Below are 20,574 nucleotides of genomic sequence, written 5' to 3' on the forward strand. Positions count from 1 at the left end.
TTTCTAAGGTATAGAATGCAACAGTACATTGTTGGGGGGGCGGTGGTGGCGTAGTCTTGCTGGAATGTGTTGGAATACTGGGATTTACATTTTTATCCTCTTTGCTTTTTTATTCAAACAAATAGTGAGTACTCTTGACAGAGGGATTTGGAGACACCAATGCAAAGGGAGCATAATTAAATTGACAGGACCCTTAAAATATTCCAGGCTAGCTGCCATCTCCAGTAAAACTCACACAATGCCAACGTTTGTATCTTTTCCATTCTGTTGGATGATTCCATTAACTCTCAATTGTCAGATGACAATGGACGATGGACATGTAGTAAAGAATGAGGAAGGGATGGCACGGTGGCACAATGGTTAGCACTGCTGTCTCACAGCGCCGGGGACTCGGGTTCGATTCCTGGCTTTGGGTGACTGTGTGGAGATTGCACATTCTCCCTGTGCCTGTGTGGATTTCCTCCGTGTGCTCTGGTTTCCTCCCACATTCCAAAGATGTGCAGGTTAATTGGGTCATGCTAAATTGCCCCTTAGTGTCAGAGGGATTAGCAGGGTAAATATGTTGGGATTACAGGGATAGGGTGGGATTAATGTTGGTGCAGATCAATGGGTTGAATGGCCTCTTTTTGCACTGTGGGGATTTGATGGCCAGAATTTTACCATTTCCCCTGCCATGGGAACCGGAGCAGGCGAGGAGCAGAGCATAGGAACGTCCGTTGACCTCAGGTGGGATTTTAAAGTTTTGGGACAAGTGAGGCCATAAAATCCTGCCCTATGAGTCTTATGAGTAGCAGTAGGCTTTGGGAAGAAATGGGTTGTTGGTGGAACAAGAGGACATGTAGCAGTTGAAATTCAATGCAAAGAAGTTTGAGGTTATACATTTTAGTGGAAAGGATGTGGAGAGAACAGATACACTAAATGATACAATTTTACAGAGAGTGGGGTGGTACCTGAGGGTGCATAAGTCTTTGAAGGCAGCAAGGCAAGTCAACTAAGTGGTTAATGAAGTGTATGGTATCAGGTCTTTACACAGTAAAGCATGGAATACAAAAAACAGGATGTTATGCAAAACCTATGTGAAACAGTCCCTCAGTCCCAGGTGGACAATTGCAACTAATGCTCGGGAAGGACATGAAGGTTTTGGAGAGGGAACAGAACAGATTTTACTAGAATGGTTCCAGGGATGTGTGGAGAGACTGGAGAAGCTGGGGTGCTCTCCTTAGGGAACAGAGAGCCAAGAGGAGATTCAATAGAGGTCTTGATGATCATTAGATCATAGAATCTCAGCAAAGCAAGCTGGAGGCCATTTGGCCCATCGAGGCACTGACCACAATCCCAATCTCTGTAAGCCCATGAATTTACCCTGCTAATCCCCCTGATGCTAAGGGGCAATTTAGTATGCCCAGTTAACCTAACCTGCATATCTTTGGACTGTGGGAGGAAACCCACGCAGGCATGGAGAGACCATGCAAACTCCACACAGACAGTGACCTGAGCCAGGAATCGAATCCAGATCCCTGGTGCTGTGAGGCAGCAGTGCTAACCACTGTGCCACCCATAAAAAAACCCAGACTCGTCCAGGATTTGAACCTGGGGCCTCTTGCATGCTAATGCTAAGAGAGAATCATACCCCTAGACCAAAGAGCCAACTGCCGTAATTAGGAACTGTTTCCAGTGGCTCAATGGTTGATAAACAGAGGGCCATGGTTGGCAAAAGAATAAGAGGTGATATGGTGAAAGATGTCTTTCTGCAGTGATTGGTTAGCCTTTGGAATACCCTGCCTGTTGGGACGTGAATACAGATTCAATTGTAGCCATCAAAAATGAACTGCATAAATGAGGAAATAACAATTGTAAGTAGATGAGGATAGAGTGAGGGAGGGAGACTAACTGGACTGTTCTTTGAAAGAGCAGGCACAGACTCAAGGGGCCAAATGACCTCCTTCTCTGCTCTACGATTCCATAAACCTTTGTCCCTTATGATCTAAGAATCTTAATATTAATCATACTCAATCAAGGTATGAGACAAAACTATCTGGGGGTATATGAAACAGGATAAAATTACTTCAGTTATTCCACTCACATCATCCCTTGCTGTCAAGTAAGATGTATCTTAGAATTTTGAAAGACAATTCTCTTCATTTTAATGATGTTTGTACTGAAAGTAATAATCTGCTTTGCTTCTGCAGCCTGCTGGGAATAATTTAAAACCATCCAATTCAGAAATGTAATTCCATCTTTTTTCTCTGGAACTCATTACAGATCATTTTCCGAAAGATCCTCGACGTGAAGAAAGAGGAGGAAGAGCGACTCCGGCTGAAGAACGAGGTGACGCTTAGCATCCCGGTGGACCATCCCGTCCGGAAACTCTTCCAGAAGTTCAAGCAGCAGAAGCAATTGAGGAATCAGGCGGCAGGTCACGGTGACTCAGTGGGGAGCCACCTCAAAGTGGAAAGCCACTTGCTTCACAACGGTGTCTCCACCACAGGCACCAGCGTGGTGACCGTGTCTCAAATCACGCCAATCCCATCTTCACTAACGTTCATCAGGAGTAATGAGCAAAAGCCACAAGTGCAGCACGAGACAGTGGAGCTGAGACCCAATGGGCTGAATGACCAGATGTGCTTGAAGGGCAATAGTTCCATACAGACAAAGACTGGAAACGGAAAGGGGTGGCTAAGACTTAAAAGTTCCGTCGCCTTCACCGATCCCTTTCCTGGATCGAGAGAGGAGAAGAAGGAGAACTGGAATAATGTCGTCAAAGCGGAATCCATGGAGATTCTTTCGGACGAAACGAAAAGCACTGAATCGGAGAATAACGTCATAAAGAATCCTCTGAGGAAAACGGACTCGTGTGACAGCGGCATTACGAAAAGCGACCTGCGATTAGACAAGGCAGGGGAGATCCGCAGTCCGCTGGAGCACAGCCCTGTTCAGGCTGATGTCAGGCACCCCTTTTACCCAATCCCCGAGCAGGCTTTGCAGACCACCTTGCAAGAGGCCAAGATGGAACTGAAGGAAGACATTCAGTTGCTATGCAACAGGATGACTGGCCTCGAGAAGCAAGTGACTGAAATCCTTCAAATACTGTCGGAAAAGAACCTGGCCGAGATGCCTTCTGAGAAGACTCAACGCCCCAGCCAGGAAATATTTCACGTTTCTAGGCCTGTAACTCCTTCGTTGGAAGAAGAGGATGCTCAGTTTTAGCTTAGAAATGCTGTAAAGATTTAACTTTCACATGAGAGTCTAACCAAATGCACAAGATGGCTGCTTTGGCAGTCAAAAAGACTTCTGCATGTCCAGCTGGATTCTGGCCTGCCAAAGAAAATTGTTAACAGAAATATTGCTTGTAATTATATACATAACTGCATGCACATATAAAACCTTGTTTACAGTCCTTCACCACATATCTTGGGTCATTCTGTGCAGTGTGGTTACTGTTTCTCTCTTTAGGCATCAGAGCATAAACTGTCAGTGTTTCTCCCAGCTGTGTCTCTGAATGGCTTGAACATTGAAACATTTTGCCCTTATTGTGCAGGGGAACTAATGTTTCCTGCCTCTTGGGGGGCTGTTTATTGCATGTTTTATTTGTTCAGGATCATTAAATACCAAATTCTGCCAATGCCCATGCATCACTGCAAGTTTTAGTTTGCAGTTCGAGAAACCTCATCAAACTAAAAAAAAAGTTAAGTGCATTTCATCACTTTAAAACTTTTCGGGTGGGCGGGAAATAATGTTGACATCAAAATCCCATTTTGATGGATTACAGACAGTTAAAACCTATTATTTGCACACGAATATATTTACATATATTCATAGACACATTAGAAATGATGGACTCCAATATTAACAAAACAACATTCATGGCATAACTAGAGAAATATTAAATCACAGCAGACAAATCATTTTTCTACTTGCAACAAATAATTCTGAGTTTCCTATAAGTAGGAAAATTTATATGTTTTTGTTTTGACTCTGGCAGACGTTCAGAATGCTGAGAGAGGTCAACATTAATAACTCAGTCCTGTTGTAATGCAAGATTTAACATATTCCAGCAAAATAACCTGCAAAATAGTCTTTAAGGGTTTTTTTTTCCTAGAGTTTATTGACAATGAAATAAATCTGCATATTATGAGCTTAGAAGTAGTAAATATACGGGTTGGACTTTACTTAGCTCATCAAATCACCAATATTTGACACTGGTAGCTGTTGCCATAGTGCGAGAGCAGATACAAAGATAGAAATGCACCTTATATTACCCATTACCTAAGGGAGGATTGTTTTCAGATTTGCAAAAGCTTCCCTTGTATCTTCAGTTTACTTTTTTAAGCCAGGCTCAGGTGATTGGACCAAAGGGTCGCATAACTTTAAGATAGGATTTGCTTCATTGGCTCACATGAGCTGTTTGCGATGGGAACCCCTCTTTATATCCTATTTGACTTGCCATGTTATTCTAAACCAGCTTCAGAATTTTAAAATTAAATTGAATGGCAAACATGTTTGAAGGTATGTTGCTACAAAGAAAATCCCTTTACTACTGAGTTCAAAAGGTAAATTTCTAATGTGGAGCCATTTCTCCTATTTTATGATCAACTTTGCTTCCCAGGATAATTTTCTACTCTTTTTACAGCCAACTGATTTGGAATAAAGTGCACCACAATTATTGACATTCGAGAAGAAGAACTTGAGGAAGAGAAGGCAAGATGTTTGCAAGAAAGTCAGATTTTCTTTTCTCTTTTGTAACTACACAGTGTCTGGACTAACCTAAGGAATAGGAGCAGGAATAGGCCATTTGGCCCATCAATCTTGCTCTATCATTTGAAACATCATGGCTTAACTCCTACATCAACTCCACTTACTCACCCTGTCTCCATAATCCTTGATTCCCTGAATGCTCAAAGAAATCTATTAATCCTAGCCTTGAACTGACTGAGCTCATGAACTGTGTATCCACAGCTCTCTGTGGTAGCGAATTATGAAGATCCACAGTCCTCTAAGGTTCTCCTGTCCTGTCCAAAATGGCCAACACCTTCTCCTTAGGCTGAAAGCAATAGATTTCGATTTTCATAGAATCATAGAATCCCTACAGTGCCGAAAGAGGCCATTTGGCCCATCGGGTCTGCACTGATCACAATCCCTCCCAGGCCCTATCCCCATAATCCCACTTATTTACCCTGCTAACTCCCTGACACTAAGGGGCAATTTAGCATAGCCAATCAACCTAACCCGCATATCTTTCCAGCCAGGTATCTCAACATCTATCCTCCCGAACTCTCCAAAATATTTCAGTGAGATCACCTCTGATTTTTTTAAAGTCAGAGAATATAGATCCATTCTCCTCAAAGCCTCCTTGTAGGAAAACACTCAGGAGACAAATGAATGGTTGCCTTTTTCATATCGTGCCAGCTATCCAAGATTTACGTAAGACGTGTTTTCTCTACGAATCAACTATTAATTTGGCAGCGTTTTGAAAAACAAAGTATTGATTTTGGAAAATAAAACAATAACTGGTGAGCATTGATGAAAGTCAATGGCATCCTTTACTCTGCCTTAAATCATATTCTGAGATTAATATTTTCAGAGTTACTTCTACATGAAACTATGTGATCAGGTTAGAGAACATATCACTTCACTATCTGATAAAATGTTTTATTTTTTGTTAAATAGACATTCAGCTTCATGGGAGAAACAAACATGGATTAATTACTTGATCCAAAGGTAAAACCAAATCCCAAAACAATAGAATTGATTATTAACTTTCTAATCTAAACTTGAGTTCTATTTATTGCTGTACAATAGCACGCAATACATCACAAAGTTAATTACAGTCCGCTACTCAATTAGTAATGTCTTAACTTAAAAAATGCGTCAATCTAAACAGTTGAATGGAAGTAGAAAAACATCTTTGTTTTTAATTATACCACAATATTTACTTTCTTCTCCATCTATCTGCAATATCTTCCAATACTTTTGGGGGAATTTTCCATACGCAGAAATTGTAGCGGGTGCAAGGTGCACCATGCAAAGGTCCATTGACCTCAGGCAGGATTTTCCAGTTTCGACAGGGTAAATTCTGCCCCTTGTGTGTCAGTGGTGGTTCAGGAAACGCTATCACCTGAGTTGCACGGTGCTGTGTTCAAGTCCTACTCCAGGAACTGAGCACAAAGATCAGGGTCAGTGCAGTACTGAGGGAGTGCTGCACTGCAGGAGGTGCCATCTTTTAGATGAGATGTTGAACCAAGACCCCAGCACCTGTGGAGAGAGAATAGAGCCAATGTTTCAACTCTGGACGTCTGAAAGACTCGAAATTCTATTCTCTCTCCACAGACCTCTGCCTGAGATTTTCCAGCATTTTCAGACTCCAGCCTCTGCAATAATTTACTTTTAGTAAGGTGGGCGATACAGCCATGATTCGAGACAAAATATTTTCTTTTCATAACTGGATGCTTCGCATGGTTTAGAACCAAACTTGGTGAAGAAGCCCAGGGGTGAAAATGGAAATCTGACTGTCTTGTGAAAGTTCTGCTCAAAGGCAGCAGCTTATTAAAATCTTTGTTTTGAACTAACAAGGAAAAAGTGAAGGTTTAGTTCCTGGATGGAAACAAATCCATTTCATTGAAGCAGTAAATCCACAATGGCAAATCTGGGAAAAATTGGCAATGTGCATTTTATTTTCTCCAGACAAAACCATTGTATGTACCCTTATAAGCAACGGTACCTGTAACCTTCAACTAGAAAGCATGTTTCAACCAAATATTTCATAAACTTTTTAAATGACATCTATGAAACGAAACTAAAGTTGCTTTTTTACTAATGTCACGAGTAGGCTAACATTAACACTGCATTGAAGTTACAGTGAAAATCCCCTAGTCGCCACACTCTGGCATCTGTGTGGGTACACTGAGGGAGAATTTAGCATGGCCAATTGCACCTAACCAGCATGTCTTTCAGACTGTGGGAGGAAACCCACACAGACACGAGGCAAACGTGCAGACTCCACACAGACAGTCAGCCAAGCTGGGAATCGAACCCAGATCCCCAGTGCTGTGAGGCAGCAGTGCTAACCACTGTGCCACCAGGCCGCCCTTGCAGATCAAACAATAATTAATTTCAGCTTCTGTATGGCAATGTGTTACATTGTAAAAACTGCCAGTTTTCTTTACATTTTATAGATCCGTGCACTGTACAGCCTGTTAAAAGTAACAGTAGCCAAGCTATCAGAAGTATTTGATAAATTTAAGTGGGTTTTTGCCTTTATTTTTGTTAGTTGTTATAGCTGTTGAAATGCTACTGTACCTTAAAATGAACAAGATGTAAAGCAGTGCAATGATGGGCAGTTAACGAAGGAATACTTTTTGGAAAAAGAAATACAGAATATTTGGTAACTATTGTTGCCACTGATGTACAAGAAATATGATAAAACACAGTCTACTTAAAAGAAGGTTTTTGTTTTAACATGGAATGTTTTGTACACTCAGTCATGAGGAGTACACTCCAGAAATTCACCTTGAGCCTGTGAACTTTGGTAAGAAAAATTGAATTGCAAGCAGTTCTCAATTTTAGTTCAATCTTTTTACCCATTCCCATAAGCCATTGTCTGTTTTAGTTGTCCATCTTCATCTTTTTCCCTCAGTTGTTTTCTTTGAAATGGATTGGTATGAGTCTGTTTGTTTTTCTAAGAAAGCACAGATGTCTGTATTCTGGTACTGTAAAATATCAGTCTTTGATATATGCAATGTATATGTTTTATGAATAGAAAATGGAAAGTTATTGCACGTATGTACAGCTGTTGTGCTTTCACTGCAGAACCACTATTTATGTACAAACTAAAGCACTACCACAGGGAGTTAAATGCCCCTTTCCTATAATTTCTTAATAAAAAAGCATGGAATACTGAAATCGCATGATAGTCTTTTCTGTAATCTCTTTATGCTCTCCTCTTCAGCTTTGCCCACTAATTTTCACACATCGGCAGACTGCACAAGATATTGCTCATTGTCAATCAGAAGTAATGTTGTACTCTCACAGTAGGGGACATAGGTTTGAGTTAAAAGGGGGAAAGGTTAAAGGAGATATGAGAGGCAACTTCTTTTACACAGAGGGTGATAAATGCCTGGAATGCACTGCCAGAGGAGGTGGCAGATACAGCAGCAACATCTAAGAGGCATCTTGACAGATACATGAATAGGCAGGGAATAGAGGGGCATGGACTGCATGGAGAGATCTTTATACAGACGCTGTGTCAGTGCAGGCTTGATGGGCTGAAGGGCCTGTTCCTCTGCTGTGCTACTCTTTGTTTTTGACAGTTTATGTTTTGATAGTCCTGTGTAACTGGCAGAAAGTGATTGGTCTGAGAAAAGATGCCTGCTAAATGTTGGAGCTATGTTTAATGAACCAGTCCCCTTTAAGGCCACAAAATGTAACCAGGGCAGATAAGGAATCAGATCTAATCCTGCTCAGTTATCACATACAGAATGGAGGGAATAGATAAGCCTCCGGGATCAGGTCAAGGCTAATTGCAGTTTCTGAGGAAGGATTATCTGTTTCACAAAGTGAAGAAGCAATGTTACTCTTCCTGCAGATACTCAGCAAAAGGGGACAATTTGTTGGCCACTAACTGGTTTGGATAGTGTGTATATTGTCCACTCCACAGGCTATTGGAGGCCAGCAGCTACCATCAGCCAATGCCTGGTTTTCATTTTATTTTAGTCTTCTATTTTTTAAGAATGTTCAATTGTGATTTGTTGTTTTCTAATTAATCTTCAAGGTCCAAATGTGATTTATATGTTGCATTTGTGATCCTCCATGATGTAACAGATGCTCTAGATGCAAGATTTTTTTGAATAATAGATATATTAATAGATGAATATAAAATGCAGATCAACTCCACTGCCTTGCCACTGATTTCATTCCCTTGCCCAGCTATTCACTTGGGCTGAATTGTAGTGAAATCCTTGCATGCTGTTTGCCTGTAAGATCAATGTTATCCATCATTAAAGCTGTTTATTTACTCTCTTCATCATTGCCTGCTTCTATCCCTATCTCAGACCCTCTACTGTTGAAATTTTGATCCGTACTTCTGTCACCTCCAGATTTCTCTACTGTCCCATGTGTTAGTTTCCCAGTAACCACAGCTTATCCAAAGTCATCCATATAAGATATCTCACGCCAAGCCACAGTCAACATCTCCTCCCTGATCTGATTACCGCCAGCTCCCCCACCCTCACTACCCCAGCATCAAATTCCTCAATTAACCTAGCTCCCACTGTCTCTGTAACTACCTCCAGTTTCATAATCCTTCCAATCATCTTGAACAAGTTTAGGAATAACTTCGGGAAGACCTCCCACCCACAGTTTCTGCCAACATATGGAATATGTTTCTAGGTGGGCAAGTGAAGGGTGAGATCTTCAGAATCATGATAACACGATCAAAGAGAGTTAATCTTAAATGAGATTAATGGACTTTCTTTATCTATAACTATTATGAATACATTTGTTAATTGTTGAAGCATTATTTTCTTCAATAGTAACATGTGGGAGAATAGGATTGAGATTGGATTGTGGAATGGCATCCAATGCTGGAAATGGTTCGATTGGGAAGGGAGGAGCTCTTTGGGCTGGGAAAGGGGATCGATAGTGGGTCAGAGAAGAAGGTGAGCTGCGGACGGTGGAGTGGCAGGCAGTAGCCTCGAGGGCAAAAGAACACTTCTACTGATCCTGACCCTCAAGCAGTGCCTTTGCTTGGCACTGTTTCCCTTTGACCCTTTTTAAAGCAACTAGGCCTGAATAAAACCTTGAAAACAAGTTAAATATGAGACATAAAAACAAAAGAAAATGCTGGATAAATTCAACAGCATCTGTGGAGAGAAAATGACTTTTCTGTGAGTTTTTTCAGCATTTTCTGTTTTTATTTCGGATTTCCAGCAGCTGCAGCATTTAGCTTTTATTTAAATATGAGGCATGCACCATCAGTGCAATATTTCTGTCTCCGGGGAGTGGGTCTGTTGTCTGTTCCATAATTCCCAATCCCATACCCATTAAAACCAAAAGTGACATTACAACAGCAAGTTCCTCAATCTTCTGTTAATTGTTGTAAAAAGTGGGAACATTCACCACATTAAAGTGATCACCTAAAAGAAAATCTCTCGAACCATCCCTTCCTGACATCGGCACTCTCACTAAATTCCCCATCAGTCCCAACTATGACCGAATGTTTAACTGGTCCAGCCACATTACCACAGTTTGTCCAGAGGCAAGGCAGAGGCTGGATACTCTGTGTAACAGTTCACCTGACTACCCATAGTCTCAAGATTGGAAATATAATGACATATCTACCATTCAGGTAAACCTTTTAGGACTGAAGTGAGGAGAAATTTCTTCACCCAGAGTGGTGAATGTGTGGAATTCATTACCACAGAAAGTAGTTGAGGCCAAAACATTGTGTGATTTCAAGAAGAAATTAGGTATAGCTTTTGGGACTAAGGGGATCGAGGGATATGGGGGATGGCAAGATCAGGATATTGATTGTGATGGTCAGCCATGATCATAATGAATGGCGGAGCAGGCTCGAAGAGCCTAATGGCCTACTCCTGCTTCTATTTTCTATGTTTCTATGTATTGTCTAGACTGCAGTGTTTACTTCAACGCCATCTCCCAGTTTCATAAATTTAATCACTGAGCAAACAAGAAACATTAATGTCATGAGAACATCCCTTGTGAGGGATGCACCATGCTAACTTGGCCAATCTTTCTTCATCACTGCTTGGAATCCTGGAATTATCCACCTAAGATTATTGAGAGAGCGCGAGCACAAAGGGCTGCTTCTTGGACAAGGAAAAGCAGGTAGTGAAGTATACTTTAAGGTGCTTTGATTGCAAATCCAAATTAAATTGGTCTAATTATCATGCTTCAAAAAGTTACCAAGATAAAATGAGAACTACATACAATCTAGCAAGAGTAAAGTTTGGTTTTGATTTATTATTTCACATGTATTGGCATACAATGAAAGGTATTATTTCTTGCACACTATGCAAACAAAACATGCCATTCATAGAGAAGGAAAGGAGAGAGTGCAGAATGTAGTCTTACAGTCATCGGTAGGGTGCAGAGAAAGATCAACTTAATGCAAGGTAAGTCCAATCAAAAGTCTGATGGCAGCAGGGAAGGAGCTGTACTTGAGGCGGTTGGTACGTGACCTCAGACTTTTGTATCTTTTTCCTGACGGAAGAAGATGGAAAAGAGCATGTCATGGATGCAAGGTGTCCTTAATTATGCTGGCTGCTTTGCTGAGGCAGTGGGAAATATAGACAGAAAATCTAAAAGATCCTGTCATTCACCTTTATTGGATATATATTATGTATATAAAATGTTGAAAAGTGCATACACCTAATAAATGTATGGGAGAGCGTTGAAAGCAGAGTGAAATTCTTATCTTCACGGGAAACCCTACTTTGTAATTTTAATTGCTGAAAATACATTGTACCAGTAATGGTAACTTTATTCTCATGTGAGCAGCAAGCCAAAAACCCTTGTTTAATAATGCATTTGTGCATTCGTCTCTTGCAATCTCACTGGATACTTCAAGATGGCAGAAGCAAATCACAAAGATATACTTATCCTACCTGCTTGGTGAATTATTTTTATTTTGTTCTCAGAATATGGACCTCAACTGGCAAAGCCAGACTTACACCCAATCCCCTGGAGAAAGTGATGAGGAGTTTTTTCCTTGAACTGCTTCAGCCCTTGTGGGGATGTTGCTTCCATGCTGGTGTTACAGGATACTGGGGGGCATTTTAACATGGGGGTGTGGGTGGGGTTGTGTGCAGGGTGAGTTTTTCACATATTCATTGCAGGGTGTGGGCATCACTGGCTAAGCCAGCATTTATTGCCCATCAGTGATTACCCTTGAGAAGGCGCTGGTGAGCTGCTTTCTTCAACGCCTGCAGCCATATGATGTAGATGCACCCACGGTGCTGTTAGGGTGTTCCAAGATTTTGACTGAGTGACAGTGAAGGAACGGTAATCTATTTCCAAGTCAGGATGGTGAGTGACTTGAAGGGAAACTTCCAGGTGCTGATGTTCACTTGTGTCTACTGACCTTGTCTTTCTAGATGGTAGCAGTCATGGGGTTTGGAAGGTACTGCTTAAGGAGCCTTGCTGAGTTCCTGCAGTGCATCTTGAAGATGGGACCGATGGCTACAACTGTGCATCGGTGGTGGTGGGAGTGAATTTTAGTGGAATGGGTAGCAGTTGAGCACCCTGCTTTGATCTGGATGGTGTTGAGCTTCCTGAGTGTTGTTGGCGCTGCACTCATCCAGGCAAGCGGAGAGCATCCATCACACTCCTGTTAAATTAAACAGCCAAAATGCCAAATGCACCATGAAACTGATTTTAACACAACTTCTAGTTTTCAGTGAGGAGGGACAGGGTGAGGGATATAGAACTGCTCCCAGAATAATTCATTGTTGGACACTCTGGTCACTTTCAGTGAAGAAATTTCCATCACAATATCAATCGGGGACTCAGGAAGATTCTTTGGCTTGGGTCCCTGGTTATTTTCTTCTCTTAATCAATGACTCCACATGTTCCTATACCTTTTTATCCATACCATTGCAAAGTATCACTCAGTATCCTGCCAGAATGATTTCTCCCTCGATGATGATGTGTAGTCACTTGGGTGTAGCAGTCGCCAACCTACTGATTACCTGAATCAAAAGACTCCTTCATTCAAACTACAGCTTCCTTCTCCTTATCCAGACGCTTAATCCTCAAATCCAAAGTTTCCGCCAGGCAGCTTTCAACTCAATCCATTCATAACTTTGTTCTTCAAAACACCAGCTGGATAATAAGCTCCGGCCTTGCTGAATGTTAGATGCTTCTGGCAAATACTTTTCAACTCAGCAGGCATCAACTGAGTTGGATCGCAGCTCCTGAGGGGTCCATCTCCATCATGTTGCTGCCTGAGAAATCTGATGCTTAAAATTCGAGTTTCTGGGCTTGGAGAAATGTGGAGAAGTCAATTAGTGAATTTTATTCATTAATACATGACTTAAAAAATCAATCTTAAAAACCCTGCAGTTATAAAGAATGCAGATCAGTTCCAATCTAAGATAAAAGCAAAATACTGCGGATGCCAGAATCTGAAACAAAAGCAGAAAATGCTGGGAAATCTCAGCAGGTCTGACAGCATTTGTGGGGAGAGAATAAAGCCAACGTTTTGAGTCTTCGTTAGAGTGGAAGAAGGGTCATCTAGACTCTAAACATTGGCTTTATTCTCTCCCCACAGATGCTGTCAGACCTGCTGAGATTTTCCAGCATTTTCTGTTTTTGTTTCAGATTCCAACCCAAATGAGTTATCAAAGTGACCTTCCCCTCCCCACGAGTGTTGGAGTTTGAGCTTTGGATATCAATACGCTTCTTCCCCAAAAACCCTTTGGATTAGGTGTGTGTGCATTTCTTTTCCGAGATTCGAATTTAATTAACTCTCACTTCCACCTCAGACAGATGAAATTGGATTTTAAGATACACCAGCTCAACTACTTTTAGTGGACTAACACTTGTCCTTCCTTTATAAAGGTTCTTTTTTTAAATTGAGTTCTGAAAAGTTCACAGTTTGTTAGCTTATGCCATGTTAGCGGTTACATTACTTGCAGTCACACACAGAGTCTTACAGCTTACCATCTTGCCTGCCACGGAGTTAGCGCAAGAGAGGGTCCAACAACTGAAACCTCCGCTGGCTTTGGGTGCAAATTTCCAGTTTTGCCACAGTGAGGCCGTAAAATCCCACTGCTACAGTGTTTAATGATTGGGGGAAGGGATTTAATCCTATTGAGGTGGCAATACCTTCATGACTTGCAGTTGGGTGGGGGGGAGAGAAACTGGGAGGGAGAGGGGAGGAGGAGGGGAGAGGGAGGGGAGGGGTTTGTACATAAGAACATAAGAAATAGGAGCAGGAGTAGGACATCTAGCTCCTCGAGCCTGCCCCGCCATTCAATAAGATCATGGCTGATCTGAAGTGGATCATTTCCACTTTCCTGCCTTTTCCCCATAACCCTTAATTCCCTTGTCTATCAGAAACCTATCTACCCGTGACTTAAATATATTCAGCGAGGCAGCCTCCACCACTTCAACGGGCAGAGAATTCCAGAGATTCACCACCCTTTGAGTGAAGAAGTTCCTCCTCAACTCCGTTCTAAACTGTCCCCCCTTTATCTTGAGGCTGTGTCCCCTAGTCCTGTTATCCTTTCTAAGCGGGAAGAATCTCTCTACCTCTACCCTATCCATCCATACGTTTACAAGGTCCTTTCACAAAATTCCCCTAGCTCCTTCCTTTTCATTTGGAATGACACTGCTGGACAATGTCCATAACATCTTCACATTGCCAGTGGGATCACACATTGTACATACTGATTGGATGAGAGCTTCCAACCCAAACAGCAATTTTTACACTAAATGTCCCACCAGCTGAAGTTTACCCGGAACAGAATTGGGACAAAGAAAAAGCCCTCCAGATACTTTCTTCTTAAACTTTCCTTTGTGTGGTCCATTAGGAGAATATTCTTCTGGGCCTCACAGGAAAGTTTAGGCCTACCCTGATTGTAAATCTGGAATTACACAATGTATCCCTCCGACAAACTTAGTCAGTGGGTTCATTTTTTTTCTAGAATGTGCTAACCAAACCAATATGAGCCTCTTTATTCATCCATAAATTCAGCAACAAAACCTGGCATTGATGTTTTTGTTCATGTTTAAAATTTCTACACAAGCTGGACTCATACAGTCTTTCTCACAGGGTCCTGAACTTTACCACCCTGCCTGCCATGGGAATCGGACAGGAGAGGGGAGACCACGGAAAGGCCAGGACCTCGGGCGGGATTTTACAGCTTCAGGATGAGCGAGGCCATAAAATCCCACCGAGGGAGTCCGAATCAAGTCGACTGTTCAGGGGAAAAACTGTTTGAGAGTGAGGAAGTAATTGGACCTGGGCAAAAGGTAAATGGTGGGAGGTAAACGGCATGCATTAGGTAGAGCTAAGCACCCTCACAACCAGCAGATCAAACCTCTGTAGTCCTGCCACATCCAGTCAGGAACCGTATTGGGCAGTTCCATTAACAAGAGGAGGAAGCTCTGTAAATATCCCCATCCTCAGTGATGGCAGAACCCAGACTGAAGCATTTGCAACTATCATCGGCCAAAAGTGTTGAGTGGAAGTTCCACCTCGTCCTCCACCTCCTCATCACAGATGCTAATTTAACACACTCAGAGATTTCAAGAAGCGGTTAAAGGCACAGGATACAGCAAAGTTTGTGGGCCCTGATGACATTCCAGCAATAGTACTGTGCTCCAGAACTAGCCGTGCCCTGGTCAAGCTGTTCCAGTACAACTATAACACTGGCATGTTGGGCAATATAGAAAATTGCCCAGGTATATCCTGCCCATGAAAATCCAACCCAGCCAATTACCCCCTGCCCCCAATCAGGCTCCTCTTGATCATTAGTAAAGTGATGGAAGATGTCATTTACAGTTTTATCAAGCAGTACTTATTCAGCAATTACATGCTCACTGGTGCTCAGTTTAGGTTTTACCAGGGTCACTTGGCTCTTGACCACATTACAACTTTGAACCAAACCTGGACAGTAAAGACACCTGTGCTCAAAAGGTGAGGTGAGTGACTGTCCTTGACATCAAGGTAGCATTCGTCTGAGTGTAACATCGAGGAGCCCAGGTGTTAACAAAGTCAATGGGGTTCAATGGGAAAGCTCTCCCCCACTTGGTGTCACACGTAGCCCAAAGGAAGATGGTTCTGGCTGTTGAGGGCCATTCATCTCAATCCCAGGACATTGCTGCAGGAGGTTTTACCCAGAGGGTGGTGTTGGTCTGGAATGCGTTGCCCAGGAGACTGGTAGAGATAACTTGCTTCATGTCCTTTAAAAAGTACCTGGATGAGCACTTGGCACATCATAACAGTCAAGGCTATGGGCCAAATGCTGGTAAATGGGATTAGGTGGGAGGCCAGTTGTTTCTCATATGTTGGTGCAAACTCGATGGGCCGAAGGGTTTCTTCTGCTCAGTAAGATTCGATGATGAAGTATTCAAGTTATTGTCCTAGGCACAATCATCTTCACCATCCCAGGGGACAATGCAACCCTCTTGAACTGGGCCATCCACCACCTTAAACATTCACTCCATCCACCACCGACACCAAGTGAAATCTTCCAAATCCTGGCCTCTATTAATTAGAATGGCAAGGGCTGCAGATACATGGGAACACCACCACCCACCCGCAAGTTCCCCTCAAAGCCACACACCGTCCTGACTTGGAATGATAATGCTGTTCCTTCACCGCCATTGGATCAGAATGCTGGAACTGCCTTCCTGTGGGTGTGCCTGCACCAGAGGGACTGAAGCATTTCGTTCAAGAAGGTGGCTCAGCGTCACTTTCTCAAAAGCAATTAGAGATGGGCAACAAATGCCAGCGATGCCGACATCCCATGGAAGAATAGGTGAAGTGTGGCAACCAGGGGATTTTCACAGTAACTTCATTGCTGTGTTACTGTAAGCTTACTTGTAACAATACTGAATTAAAAAATATTTTAAAATTTGAGCCAGAGCATTGGGCCACCAGTGGAAAGGTAACTAAGGCCAGGCCACCAACCAAGATGGAGTCCCTGCAGCACCTGAGTGCTAACACGATGACCTGTGATCAGAAAATAATTAATCTTGGGCATGAGTTTACTTTTAGGTTAAAGAATATCCTGGAATGCTGATACCTAGAGTGAAAACTGTGAGGTACGGATGGCAAGAACATCTTTTGATTTAAAATTCAAGGAGTTGTCAAAACTTAAATTACCTCCGATGTTTAAAAGAAAATCAAAGTGACGTCTAGGGAAAAAAATGTTAGCATTTTGCCTCTTCAGGGCCACCCAGTGGTCAGTGCATGTAGCTGCGATGTCATTGCCAGTCACATTAGGCTAGAACTCCTTGAAGTGCAGTGCGGGGTTAGTTAGACCCATTCCTACACCCTTCAGATCACAATTTCTTTGCATCCATATTGTGCCAGGAATGTGAGGGTAATGGGGAATCAGGAACCTTAATGAATGGTAAGATCAACGGTGCATAAGTTACAAGAAACCAAGAAATAACAACGAAGAAAGAATGTGAATTAGCATCAAATCAGAAACGAAAAGTAAAGGGAAGGAAAGAAAGATTGGACTGGAAGGTAGAGAGAGAGAAATGAAAGACAGAAAGGTAAGTAGGAAAAAAGTTACAAGATTAAAATGGAACATTTTTCAAACCCCTAACAAAATTGGCTACCTGAAGAATTTTTTTTTATTCTTTCATGAGATGTGGACATCATAAGAACATAAGAAATAGGAGCAGGAGTAGGCCATCTAGCCCTTCGAGCCTGCCCCGCCATTCAATAAGATCATGGCTGATCTGTCGTGGCTCAGTTCCACATTCCCGCCCTCTCCCCATAACCCTTAATCCCCTCTCTTATCAAAAACCCATCAACCCGCGTCTTAAAAATGTTTAGCGAGGCAGCCTCCACCACTTCAACGGGCAGAGAATTCCAGAGATTCACCACCCTTTGAGTGAAGAAGTTCCTCCTCAACTCCGTTCTAAACCGCCCCCACTTTATCTTGAGGCTGTGCCCCCTAGTCCTACTGTCCTTTCTGAGCGGGAACAGCCTCTCCACCTCTACCCTATCCATCCCATTCATCATCTTATACGTCTCAATGAGATCTCCCCTCATTCTTCTAAACTCTAACGAGTACAAGCCTAGTTTATTCAGCCTCTCCTCATAGCTCAACCCCCTCAACTCCGGCATCAGCCTAGTAAACCTCCTCTGCACTCCCTCCAAGGCCAAAATATCCTTGCGTAAGTACGGCGCCCAAAACTGCACACAGTACTCCAGCTGCAGCCTCACCAATGCCCTATACAGCTGCAGCAAGACCTCCCTACTTTTATATTCAATCCCCCTCGCTATGAAGGCCAGCATCCCATTCGCCTTCCTGACCACCTGCTGCACCTGCAAGCTGGGTTTTTGCGACTCACTGGTTTGATATTGTAATCTTTGCTCCGGTATGGATATTCTTGATCCTGGACTTATAAGTAAGGCTGGAATCAATACTGTAAACAAACTCTGTTTTATTTAACATTATGCGAACTATTTACAAGGTGGTCGCTACATGACGCTTTATAAGGAACATTCTTCCTCTGTTATCATCGATCTTACGTCACTGGTGCTATTGATCATATATATGTTTACAGATTCAACATTAGCTATTTATGCTACATCTCCCCAAGTCCTTGACTCAATAAATACTGTTTATACTATTGTACATTTCTCCCCAAATTCTCTCTCCATCTGGTTTACACAGATAAACACTGTGGTTGTTTCTGACTTTGATCGAAACTCTTTCAGAAGTTGCATAGGATTCAGGTTCTCCATGTTTTCTCCTGAACTCTATTGAGTAGTTTGTGAATGTTCAGAGACTACTCTCTGTTCAGGTTGTCTTCCTGATTGTATGAATAATTAGTCCATTCAGCCATTGATATGAATGTGCTTCTAGAATCATAGAATCCTTACAGTGTAGAAGGAGACCATTCGGCCCATCGAGCCTGCACTAGTAACAATCCCACCCAGGCCCTATCTCCGTAACCCCACATGTTCATCCCACTAATCCCTCTAACCTATGCAGACTGGGACATTAAGGGGCAATTTAGTGTAGCCAATGCACCTAACCTGCATATCTTTGGACTGTGGGAGGAAACAGGAGCCTCGAAGGAAACTCACACAGACACGGGGAGAATATGCAAACTCCACATAGACAGTGATCCAAGATGGGAATCAAACCCAAGTCCCTGGAGTTGCGAGGCCGCAGTGCTAACCACTCTGCAACCATACCACTTCTGTTCCTTCTCACTGTCCCAATCTTTGTTTCAACCAGGTAAGATTTTGGACTTTGAGTCTTTTCCAATGGTTGGCCTTCTATATTCTGGTCCCTAATCCAGACTGGCTCATCTGGTTTGAGTTCTGGTGATGCATTCACTATATGGCATTGATTCTTATTCTTTGTCCAATTTACATAATGCTGAACCTCTTTATGCCATACACTCTCAATGTCAGAGGTTTTTAGACATGGGGCCCGATTTTACCATTGGGTCATGCCCATTTTCAGGCCCAGAAACGTGGTAAAGTCGGGCGTGAGGCCATTAATATAATCTGCGCCCAGATCTGCGCAGATGCCCACTTTACCAAGGACTGAAAATGGCCACAATCCAAATCGCGCGCAAAACGGACGCAACAACAACTTAAATGCATTTGCATGCATTCAAATTGAATTAAAAGGCTGCCTGCCCAACTTTACCAGCATCTCCTCCTTTACCAGCACATTCCTGTGTCTAGATTCAGTGCGAAACAGGCCTGCTCGGCAAAGGGGGACCACTGCCACTCTGTGGGAGATCAGTGGTGGGGGAGAAGAGGGGGCAGGGGATCATGATTGGTCTGAGTAGCGAGGAAGGGTGGGTGGATAAGGGGGACAGTTATGTTGTGGGAGTGGGGTGATGTCTATGGGAGCCATCACTCTTGCTTTTTGCCCCCGGGCCGCTTGCTCTGCTTTTTGTGGCCTGGGAGCGATGTGACACCGGTGTGATTTTCAATTTTTTTTTCTAACTACACATGCGCAAGTTCGAAGCTCCGATCATTTCAGGCGCGATAAGCCCCACCCACAGCACAATTTGGACTCGCAATTTTTTTTCCAAGTTGAGTGTGTCTGGTTGAGGGGTGCCTGAGAACAGATTTCCAAGTCGGATCTGAATTGCGTCCAGACTCAGCACTTAGAATGAAAATGGTAAAATCAGGCCCATGGTATGAGAATTAGAGGAAAAATAGGAAGTTGCATGCGAAAGCATCATTCCAACAGTAGCCCTGAAGGATCTAACCCATTCTGAAGTGGTGTGGAATGGTTACTCAACTGTGATAGTAATCCGTTAGACTACATGTCCCCCCAAGCCTCTGATTTAATCAGTACTGATTACATTGTCTGAAAGCTGGCACAGCCGGCAGTTGTGCTCATCTCTAATTTCCCTTGAACTGTGTGTCTTGCTAGTTAGTTCATTGCTGAGGGTGGCTAAGAGCCAACAACATTGCTGTGGATCTGGAATCACACAAAGACCAGAGCAGGTAAGGAGGGCAGGTATCCTTCCCTGAGGGAGGGATTTTTACAACAATCAGTGATAGTTTCATGGTCACCCTTACTGAAGCTAACTTTATTAATTCATTGCATTTGGTTTGAAGCCTTGTGCACAGAGTGTTAGCCTGGGCCTGTGGATTACTTGTCCAGTGACATTAGTGCAATGCCAGCACCTCCCCAAGGATTGAACAACTTATATTGTTTGCTCTCTGGGGAATGGAATTGAGTGGCATTGCGTAACAAGAATTATATCATTAAAATCAACCGCAGTTACCAGCCCAAACTTGCAGCAGTTAGTTTAATGGGAAATTCATGTGTAAACCCAGCAAGCTTTTAAAAATACCGGGGAGGCTATGGGTGAGATTTAATTTGTGTGAAG

General features: G+C 42.7%; 1 protein-coding gene across 2 annotated transcripts in view; it reads left to right on the forward strand.

The window, feature by feature from the left end:
* LOC145352483 (voltage-gated delayed rectifier potassium channel KCNH5) overlaps positions 1 to 3,798 on the forward strand; it is a 302,642-nt gene extending 298,844 nt beyond the window's left edge. For both annotated transcript variants that reach the window (XM_080202395.1, XM_080202397.1), the window contains exon 11: positions 2,263 to 3,798. In XM_080202395.1, the coding sequence (XP_080058521.1) occupies positions 2,263 to 3,207 (945 nt within the window). In that variant the 3' untranslated portion in view covers positions 3,208 to 3,798. The remainder of the gene's footprint in view (positions 1 to 2,262) is intronic.
* The last annotated feature ends 16,776 nt before the right edge of the window (positions 3,799 to 20,574 follow it).

This window comes from Carcharhinus amblyrhynchos, chromosome 14 (assembly GCF_965287045.1).
Source record: "Carcharhinus amblyrhynchos chromosome 14, sCarAmb.v2.hapA, whole genome shotgun sequence".
NCBI lineage: Eukaryota > Metazoa > Chordata > Chondrichthyes > Carcharhiniformes > Carcharhinidae > Carcharhinus > Carcharhinus amblyrhynchos.